Source organism: Rhamphochromis sp. 'chilingali' (genome assembly GCF_963969265.1).
Source record: "Rhamphochromis sp. 'chilingali' genome assembly, chromosome: 16".
Lineage (NCBI taxonomy): Eukaryota > Metazoa > Chordata > Actinopteri > Cichliformes > Cichlidae > Rhamphochromis > Rhamphochromis sp. 'chilingali'.
In genome coordinates, this window is record NC_137943.1 from 31,739,235 (window position 1) to 31,750,625 (window position 11,391).

Here is an 11,391-nt window from a genome sequence, read left to right on the forward strand (position 1 = left end):
TTTAATTAAAGTGATTATCATGGTTGAACAGGTTAGAGCTCATGTCTGATGCAATAACATGTTTCTACAATGTTAGGGTGACTTTTGAGGTGATAAAATTAAGGACAGGTGGACAATCGTCACACACAAGAAACGTCGTTGGGACAAAAAAAAAAAAATGTGCTGATTTTCTAACACTGGAAAATAACTCAAAATGTTAGAAATATTCCAGTGTTAGAAAATCAGCACTGCTCAGTGTTAGCCATTGTTAATCTTCAAACCTGACTAGGTTACTTTTAAACATATAACACTGTCAAAGGTGTTAATTTAACACTCAACAGTGTTGTATTTAACACTCAGAGGTGTGGACCCATATAGACACTCTCCAGTGTTAATTTAACACTGGAGATTTTGCTGTGTATGTTGCTTGTTTGTTTTTTTGTTTTGGTTATTGCCACAAAAATTACTAAATAAAAAGTCCCCCCCCCCCCCCCCCCCCAAATTAGTTTGATCTTATTTAATGAATAAAAAATAAAGGGGGGGTAAAATAAATCTTTATTTTTAGTGATCTCTCTGCTGATTTTCATAAATGTTCCCTCTGACATTTGGCCTCCATATAACAATAATAATTTAAAAGCCTAAAAGTAACTGAAACTAAAAACTAAACTGAAAGAAGAAAATTCACTCTGGAGACTAACTGACACTAAACTGACCTTAAAAAGTCAAAATGGAATGAAAAATAAAAACTAGAAAATTCAAAACTATTAACTCTAATAAAAGGTCACCTCCATCTTTTATCTACAGTCCATGTATTCAGTAGCATGTCTTCTTTAAAAATAAGGGTTAATCTTTATTTAATTCAATAAATGTAATTAATTACTTTGGCTCTCGGAGGAGGCGGACGCACTTTTCTCCTCTCCCTTATCTTTCCTGCTAGTTCTTATGTCCTTGTCTAGTCGTGTGTCTTTTTTGTATTACTTTCCCTGGAACACTCTCTCACAGTCTGTGTCTAAAACCTAAAAGAGAATTATGGATTTGATCAACTGGTCTCTGAATGCTATTGACACCCTTTAACGAGAAGTCTGGGCTCGGGAGAACCCGAGTGCCCTGGAGGGACTTTCCCTGCCGGATACACGACGGACGGGTGGCAGAGGATCGTGTGCCTGGCGGGACTGTCGATCGAGGACGCTGAAGTTAACTACCTATTCGGAACCATGATAACAGGGTTCTTGCTGATCGGAGCTGGCTTGACCCTGGCTTATCGGAGAATTAAGAGAGCGGAACCGGCTGTTCAAACCCCCACAAGGCTGCCCGCTGGGATTGGAACGACAGGTGCGACTTCTCAGAAAGGGCTCACTGAAGGCAGCATGGTTAAGAGCTTGGAGGCGCTTACGACTGCAGTGAATGCTCAGAATAACACCTTTGAGCGTATGCATGTTGGATTACATCAGGAAAGAATCAACTCAGAACAACATCTCTGGGCGGAGCTGGATTACACCTCGGATCAGTTGGCTGCGGTCGTGAGGTCTCAGAATCTGCTATGTGAGCCAAAAAGAGTGAAAAGACCACAGAATCGACGGCTAATAACATCACGGAGAAGCTCGCAGCTATTAATGGGGGACTGAGAGACCAGTGTCGGAGTGTTAAAAAACAGCTTGAAATTCTCAATTACCATCATAACCCGGCTACTCCTTCGGCGCCAACAACTCCCTGATAACGACTGTGTTGAGTCTGTTCCTTCCCATTCCCTACAAGGCCACCTGGGTTGGCTGGAAGACTGTTTACTTAGCCTGGCAGGGCGAAGGACACTGTCTCAGCTGAACTCTGGACACGCACACCAGAGATGGGCAGTAGCGCGTTACTGTAATCCGATTACTTTTTTCGAGTAATGAGTAAAATAAGGGATTACTATCGCAAAAACGGTAATTAGATTACCGTTACTTTCCCGTAGGAACGCTGCGTTACTGCGTTACTAAAACCGTGATTTTTTTTGCGAGAATGTCTCCTGACAGTGACGTAAGCAAGGGCGACGTTTGTGACAACAGCTGTGTGCAGATCAACAATGGATCACATATCGATTGTGGGAGAGAGTATGAGCGTGCAGCGTTTAAAGCGTGGAAGTACTGACCTTACTTTGAGTTTGATTCCATAAAAAGTGACAAAAACATTAGCGTCCGTTGTGCGTGGGAAGAAAACTTCTTTTTACAGCGAAAAAAAACCCCTAAACCTCCAAGCAAGCACCGAGTGCGCTACCACGTAATGGGAAATTCACAGAGCTGCCATATCCTTCCACTGACCGCTGCGGCACACCTGCACCAGGGTAAACCTCCGCCTACCCTGCTCCTGCTTTACAGGTGAAAATAGAGCAAAAGGACCGCTAGTCTTTGACTTTATTTATTTTCTGCTGTGTTTTACTTGCATCTATTTGAAAGACTGAGTGTAAACACAAAAAAATAAATAAATTTATGTGCTGGAATGTGTAGAAAATAGGTTTAAATATTAAACAAATTTCTTCCAGTCAGTGAATGTTGCATATAATTACATTTTTGCTTGATGCATAAAGTTAAAAGGTTAAAACTAATAAAACAAGTTTTAAAAAGGGACTTTTCCATTTGATTACATTTTGTATGATGGATTATGTAGAAAAAGTAGAATTGGGCTGAGAGATCTATCGCTTTATCACCTATTCAGGTTGTAAATCGTTTTTTTAAAAAGTAACTAAGTAACTAAGTAATTAATTACTTTTGAAAATAAGTAATCAGTAAAGTAACGGGATTACTTTTTTGGGGAATTAATTAGTTACTGATTACTTTTTTCAAGTAACTTGACCAACACTGACGCACACACATACATATACTGATACTGATAAGCACTCACTGACGCATCACCCTCCCTACCCCGGATCCAACGCCACCTCCAACGTTTACCTCCCCCATGATGTGGACATCGGGTCAGCTGGAGGCGCAGTCGAAAGATTGCAGCGGTCCCAGAGCAGATGTACACACTGGAACTCTTTCCCATGTTGCTGTCTGTGTTTATTGTGTTATGGTGTGTTGATACCTGTGCATTCCTGTATTATCCTTTTGTGTTTCACATTTCAAGGTTTTTTTTCCTCGCTACCTGGCCTGACCTGTCTCCCCAATGTAATGTTTGTATTGTATGTACGGTCACCAAGGTCTGTCATCTCGGTTGTGGGCAAAAGACCTGCAACTGACAAATAAAGGCTCTCTCATCTTATCAATATATTACACACAATTAAAATAAAAGTCCCCCATTCAGAATCTGTTCACCTTAATTAAGACTAGTAATTAAAAATAGAGATGAAAAAGGAATATTTGTTTTAATAAACAGCTGACATTACCTGAAACAAACTGATATTTTCACATTTTATTTATTCATAAGGCTAATTTATGTCTAAGTTCTTATTCTGTTGATCTCTTTAAGGTCGACGTTTGACATAAGCAATTAAACAAAACCACATAACCTTTAACATTTTAATGATTCTGTTATACAGACGGGCTTTTCTTTAAAAAAGAATAAAAAGAATAAACATCCACTGAGCTTGCAAAGCATGCATGAAGATATGTACATTTGCATTAGAACGTTTCCCCGCCCGTCACAGCAGCTTTCGAGAGCAGCGTCCCTTCTGTTCAGTGCACTAAACCCAAATCTCCGAGTGTACATGCTGCACGTTTATGGCTCGTTTTCTTTAACACACAATCCTTCACTCTCGTTTCAAAACAAACAGTATCGTTCACATCTCTATATGTTACCTTAATATTCTTTCATGCACATTTTTAAGACATTGAAGTAATCATAAACATCTCTAAGAGTTTGACTTTCTCTTTCTGCTACAGTCTGGTCTGCAGGCTCAATACTGGCTGAACAATCCTTTCTGTGGCATCCATGAGCTTACTTTCCTTTGCAGTGACTCAACCGAAGCATAAGAAAATGATCACAGAATTATAAGTAAACATTATGCTGGAAATAAGACATTAACACTCTGTTTTTAAATTGAAAGTGTAAATATATATATTTTTAAGTGTGATGTAATGTTTTGAATTATGGATGGATACTGATAAGGATGTAATGATTTATTTCTGATAAATCTCTTGTAAGGTCTCGAGTTCCTTAAAGGTGGAGAAACAAAACTCATACAGTAACCAGAGTTCATGACACTGAAACTTTTAAGTGGCACTTTCCCGGTCGCGGTGAACGTGCAGAAGGCTGATATCAGAACGTGAGCTGCATTTGTGGATATGAACAAATACAAACTAAAATGGCTGAAGGTGTAAGGCAGAAGTTTTCCCCTCAGTAGCACAACGCTGGAGGACCCAAAAATCCCTCCATGTTCAGGATCGGAGATCCTGTGGAGAAATAAAACAGCACAGTAGGAATCGTCTGGAGTTTAGTTCAAACTCCAGACGATTCCATTCTGAGCTGAAGAAGCTTCTGATAGGTTTGTAGAGTCCATGTGAGTAAATTGGTGGCACAGCTGTGGATGCATATAAGGCAAAACACAGAGCCTGTTTCTGTGACATGGGAAAAATCAAGAGATGTCAACCAAAACACCAGGAAAAGAACTGTGGAGCTCCATAAGTGTGGCTCAGTTTTGAATACAATTTGGTGCCATTTGCAATTAAGAAATACAGATAGTTTCTCTCTTTACTCTTAAAGTTAACAAATATGTTTTTTATATTTATCAATCTAAAAAAATAAACATTTAGTCTGATTTGATGTTACAATTAAAAAAGTGTTTGTGTTTTGATCTGAAGAGTAAATATCTGGTTTCAACTGTATATTTGATGATTGTCAGCACAAAGAGGGAGAGAGAGGAACAGAGAGGGAGATGCAGAATGAGGACAGAACAGAGATGAACAAGAGCAGGTGAGACACACATGTTAGTCAAATGGTTGTTTACCAAAAGTATCACCGTATCATAGGTCCTCATGTATCTCGTACCTAGTGTTTCTTTTTAGGTTTGTTATTTTTCAAATTCTACATTTATTAAGTTATGGAGGCTTGTTCGCACAACAAGGCTAAATAATTATATAAACTTTTCTCAATCTAAATAGTGGACTTTGGTAGAATTAAAAAAATAAGTGTAGTGCAGGTCTATGATGATTTTTAGTGCTACTATCATCTAGTTCTGATTGTGGTTCTGTCTTGGTTAAGTCCTCAGTAGTCCTGATTTTGAACTGTTGTAGTCCTGTTTTAATTCCGGATCAGTTCTGGGTCTGGTTGAATTGGGGTTTAGTCCTCGTGTCTTGATACAGCCCCGATTTTGTTCTGCCTCGCTGCTTAATTAAAAAACTAGTTTAAGGTGTCCTGCACATGTGATATATATTTTTCCCTATATGAAGTCATTCTTTTTTGAACAAAACTCAAAACAGAGCCTATTAATCTTTCAGTCATTTCTACACCCCCCCCCCCCCCCCCCCCCAAAAAAAAAAAAAAAATCCCACATGCATACTACCCTTTAGGGCTAAGCCCTGGGTGTTTCAAATGTCTGGCTCCACCTCTGGTGCAAAGCTGGAAATCTAAAAACTCTAATAATAATAATAATAATAATAATGACAATAAAATGAACTGTATATCTTCATATTTTGTGTCTGTACGCTCATTTAAATGGGAATGAAGAGTCAGAATCATCAGACTGAGCAGTCTGAAAGAGCGACAGCTGAAGCGAGTGTGTCGGGTGTGTTTGGGTTTGTCTGATGTCAGTGGGAGGAAACAGACCTGCCAAAGACTCTCGCGGAGAGTAGAACTGCCCATCAGATAAAGGACCTGGACCCAGGAGAGGAGCCCTACTTGTATCTATGATGGACTGATGTCCTGAAACACAGAAGGATGAAGGAAGCAGGAATAACTGCATCAGCAGGACATCAATGAGGTTAAAATAACATAACAGTGGTGAAATAACTTTCATTTATCAGGTGAGTAAACACATTTGCAGATTTTGTTCATAGCATATAATTATTAATAATTACCTGTGAAATAGCAACAGGAAGCTGATGCATTACACTTTTTACTCTAACATTATTATAAATAATTATAATATTAACTTCTTATCCCATGCTCTTTTATTTTAAATAAAACAACTGAATAAAATTACTCAGTATGTAGCTTTGAATGTTCACCAGCAGGTGGCAGTGTTTCACCAGAGCGCCTGCTGCTGTTCTTTATCGTTTTCTTGTTTCTTTTTCATTCTCCACTCAGAGGCTCTTGAGTCATAGTACTTGTTTTTTCACATTCTTTTGCTAACTTAAAGGAAGGTTTTAAAAGGAACCTGTAAGGTAAACGATCTGTTGACAGAGATCACAGCAGTGACAGCAGCAGTGCTGCAACAGTAATGAAGGTGCCTTTTTTATTATTAGCTCAATTGAGACTCACTGTTTTCGTCTTCGATCTCCTGAGGCAGGACCTTGAAGTCGAGCAGCCACGTTTCTATCCAGGCCAGAACGAAGGAGATGATGGGCAGCAGGTACCCAAAGGCCCCCTGACTCAGCAGCTACACAAGAAACACACACGTCCCAATATGAATACTACACAAAGCATACAAAATCTGACCATTTAAAATTTAGAAGGTGCAAAAACAAATATTTATTATTGTTAAACAGCAGCAATTACAGGTTTTCCTGTACAGGAAGTTTGCTTCACTTCCTTAAATCCTCATACATGTATGCATCGCCATCGGGGAATATGGAGCAAAGACTGCAGAGGAAAATTAACTCCAACAACAAACTGTCCTCTAAGAGGTTTTTGTGTGTGGACATTGACACCAATACTAAAATAAATAAAGATATTATTAGAAGTAAAAAAACTAAAGTCAGTGCAACATTTTTGTTACAAACAATGAAAATATTAGATGTTGTCAGGTTTCTTAGATCAAAGCTTTAAGTACCACCCTGTTTTCTGAGGTGCTGTTAAGGTGTGTGTGTGTGTGTGTGTGTGTGTGTGTGTGTGTGTGTGTGTGTGTGTGTGTGTGTGTGTGTGTGTGTGTGTGTGTGTTTGAGATTTAGATTACGGATCAACAAGTATGAAATCACCACTTAGCTACCAATCAGTTCTCTGGAAAACTGCTTTACAACAAGTACCTGAAAGATCCCTTTGGACTGCTGTGCCATGGATAGTGGGAGGATCTTTCCATTGATGAGCATCAGTAGTCTAATCAGTTTAGATTCTTAAATTCAACTTCATTCTTTGACTTTTCCCATTTGTCTGCAGAACAATTTCACAACATTTTGAATTCCTCTATAAACATTAATCTCGTTTTTTTCTTTTGTCTGCAACACTTGTCCCTAGCATGTCCTCGTCCATGAAAGCATTTAATCTTATCTGAGCAATTCCTCTTGGTCTCCTGTGTCACTGCTCATCATTCGACATGCTTTTCCCAGTATATCCACGGCCATTTTTGTATTTATGCTTGTATTTTCTCCCAGACTGGTAAACATCAACAGAGCTCAGCAAAAGAACTTTTAGTTCCTATTTGAACTTTATTAATACAAGTGTTTAACCTTTTCATGTTTATAGTTTTATCTTTCTTTGTAAAGTCAGCTGTTCTGCTGCTCTCTATGTGATTGGTCAGATGCCCCCAATGCCACCCCTTTCATGTAAACAGGCTAGTAGCTAAAATGGGAAACCCTGGTTTACCTTATAGAGTTGATAACTAGCATCATGTGATCACTTAGTCTGATTGACAATGTTGGGATAAGTTAATCAAGATAACAGAAAGATTTCTTGAGTATGATGAACAATGAATTTAACTCCTAAATGTGACTTCCTAACACAGAATGTGATGACGTCATACGCTTTGTACTTTGATGTGTGGTGATTGGAAGTGTCTGTGTGGTGCAGCCTGGACAGACCAGACCAGCTGCACCACACAGACACTTCAAACCTCACCTGAGGACAAAAAGCACAAGAACAACAACAAAAAAAGAAAGAAAACAAACCTTAGAAACATGCAGGGTTACAGGAGAAGCCAGTCGTGCAGAGGTGAGCCTGTGCGAGTCTGAATTTAACTCCTATTTATGACTTCCTACCAAAGAATGATGATGGGAGAATTTCGATTTATTTATTACGCATTAGTTTTATGGGTCTGTTCCACTTAAGGTCAGATTGGTGTCTATGAACCAAAATGAGTTTCACACCAAGACTAAACTCGTGTCATGGTTTGCATTATGCAGTGGTTACAGTGGTGACACTTATTAGACTCTGAAGTCTGTGCACCAGTTTTTCAGGGTCCTATAGGTGCAATTGTTGCGACCACTGTAAATGTGACACCATCACAGAAAAATTGTATCAAATCAGAAGAAGAAAGAGAACTCTAATATGATGGCTGCACACCAGCTGGATCATTATAACAACATCACATCACATGAGTAACTTCAACATGACGAGACTTCAAGGACTCCAACAATGTTCATACAGTGAGGATAAATAATGTTTTTTTTTATTATTTATTATAAAAAGGACACAATATAGATATATAAAATGCAGCCAGAACTCCAATAACTAACATGTCCATTAATTTGACACGTTGATTTATATATAATTTCTTTTTCTCTCTTAGCTTTTCAGCTCCACATTTTTGCCATTTCTTCCACACTCAACTCTTTTCTACAAGCTGAGCACACAGTGAAGGTAGGGGAGGGCTGGTGGCATTAAGAGATTTGATTGGGCAATCTAGGGGCCAGTTAGTTCTTTCCTTTGGTGAAAGTTGGGCTCTTCAATTCAGCATGGTACAACTCCAAAGATTCTGCAACATCAAACCCTCTGTCTGCTAATATTACATCCAGTTACAAGATGAGCTTCCCGACCCCCTGAACTACAGATGCCCTACATGACTGTTAGGACAACTTATGTATTGCAAGTATGCAGTACTAAGAATAACTTGATGTTTCTGACTTTGCATTATGAATTGTTTATCCACTGACAAACATTTCAAGTTCTACTAAATTAAAAGACAATTTGTGGTAACCTGATTAGGATTCAAAAAGAATAATTAACAACACTTCTTGTAATGGTGTTAAAATCAGCCCAGCTTTTATTTTCATATGCAAAAAGTAAAAGCAAATCAGCCAACATACTGGACACATAATTGTCAATTATACTGTCACCATTGTTACTGGTATTGAAAGCTTATTGATAATTTGTCCAAGTAAGGAATGCCCTCTCACAAATGTCATGTGACAACCTCATTGGCTTACGGAACTGTGATGTCACACACATTTAGAATCTTACCACCACTGTGATCCTTCGATCCTTTGATCCTAAAACCTATAAATAGGGGTGAGACGCAAGAACTTTTAGTCCGTTATTCGCAGCATTTATGTTTGCAGCATTCAAACGAACGTTCGCCAGAGAAGCCCTTTTTGGATCCTTTTCAGAGTCACTGTTAACAGATTCCAACATGTTTCCAAGAAAGCAGAAAAAAAGAGAAAACGTAAAGCCCAGCGCTCCTCCTTGCAATCGAGAAGACGATACGCAACTGCAGAAGATGTGCTTGGAAGAAATGCATGAGGAAAATCTCATGAACAATCACAATACGCGACACCCGCCCCAGCCAGAGTACACCAATTACATCTGGGAAAGTTTTTTTAAACAACGAACGGAGATTATCTCCGTATTACTGAGAGAGCACTGTGAGAGAAGGACCGCTGAAGCAGATAAACTGTTCAGACAGCTTCTCGATAAGGAAGATATTATAAAGGAGAAAGAAATGGAACTCCTAGACATGCAGGGAAGGATCTTTGAGCTCCAAGCAAAGCTTAATAAAGTACAAGAAAAACCAACAGAAGAAATCCTCCAACAGAAGAAAAACGAGAAAGAGAGGGAAAAAAAGATTCAGGAGCTGCAAGTAAAGCTGGATGAAGCTCTGCAAAAAAATCAAGAACTCCTCCAAGAGAAGAAACAACTGGTCATAAAACTCCAAGGCACTGAGATAAATGAAAAAGTGCTGAAAGGAAGGGTTGAGTTTCTTCGAAAGAAAGCGCAACAGACCATGAAAAAGGAAGATATGGATTGCAAGCTTCAGGACAGCGAGAAACACAAGGAAGCCTTGCAAATAAAGCTTGATGAAGCTCTGCAAAAAAATCAAGAACTCCTCCAAGAAAAAGAACAAATGGACATAAAGCAGCACAAACTGCAAGGCATGGAGGGAAAGTACAAAGCACTGCAGGCGAAGCTTGATAAAACACTGAACAAAAATAAAGAGTTGCTTCAAGAAAAAAAGCAACTAGAAATTAAACAGAAAGAAACGGACTCCAAGCTTGAAGGCGTGGAGGAAAAATACACCGCGCTGAAAATAAAGCTTGATAAAACAGTGCAAAGAAATAAGGATTTCCTACAAGACAAAGAACAATGGGAAATAAAGCAGAAAGAAGATAAACAAATTCTCCAGGACTTTGAGAGGAAAAACCAACAACTGCAAGACTGTTATAACCAACTGAACTCCAAAACAACTGAGCTGGAGGGGGAAAAGAAAAAAGTGCAAAAACAATGCTCAGAGATGCAGAGTAAGCTCAGTGACATGCTGAGAAAAAACACAGAACTGGAGAAACTTTCCAACAACTTGAAGTGCAAAAACACTGAGGTGCAGATGTTAAAGCAGCAAGTAGAGAAAACAAACAAAGACCTGCAGTGTACACTTCAAGAACTCGAGAGAAGTCAGCAGCTACAAGACGCACACAACAAATTACAACACAGTTATACAGAGATGCACGAGGCAAAGCTTATGCAGGAGGCCAAATGTAAAGAACTGAAAGAAAGGCTGGAAGAAAAACAAGCCAAATTAGAAGAAGTGGAGACAACATGCAGGAAACTTGAGAAGGAAAACACACAAACAATTGATGAGTTACGAACCCTCATCCTAGAGAAAATAGTGCTCGTGGAAAAGATCACGGAAAAGAAGAAAAAACGCTTCCGTTTCTTCTGGAGAAAGAGCACTCCTGCTTTTTCTACTTTTTCTACTTTTCCTTCTGCTGATGTCACCCCGTCTTCCTCCTCCACCGTTGCATCGTAATTTTCACCTTAACTCCTAACACCTGCCCCATCTCCCTCCCCCCCCCCCCCCCCCCCCTCTCTCTCTCTCTTTCACCCTCACCCCCCAACCAGTCCCGACAGTTGACTGGCCCCTCTAGAGCCTGGTTCTGTCATAGGTTTCTTCCTTTAAAGGGAGTTGTTCCTATCCACTGTCGCACCCAGTGCTTGCTCAGAGGGCATAGTTGGGGTTCTCTCTCCTCTCTTTCCTCCTTTCTATCCCTTTCCTTTACCCTCTTCTTTAACCCCCACCCCTCCCCCCTTTTCTATTCCCCCGCTTTTCTATTTCCTTAATAATTAAATAATAAACACAATTGGCTACATTTTAAATGTGTCTGATCAACGTCTTCATTCAAGAATGAATTGTCT

At 39.4% G+C, this 11,391-nt stretch overlaps 1 protein-coding gene across 1 annotated transcript; it reads right to left on the reverse strand.

Annotated features, from left to right (window-relative positions):
* Positions 1-3,245: 3,245 nt before the first annotated feature.
* Positions 3,246-7,557, reverse strand: LOC308383557 (STARD3 N-terminal-like protein). Its single transcript, XM_080861608.1, has 4 exons — positions 7,077-7,557; positions 6,373-6,490; positions 5,719-5,814; positions 3,246-4,346 (listed from the first exon to the last, which is right to left on the reverse strand). The coding sequence occupies exons 1-4, from the start codon at positions 7,137-7,139 to the stop codon at positions 4,291-4,293; spliced, it is 333 nt and encodes a 110-aa protein (XP_080717734.1). The 5' UTR covers positions 7,140-7,557; the 3' UTR covers positions 3,246-4,290.
* Positions 7,558-11,391: the final 3,834 nt, after the last annotated feature.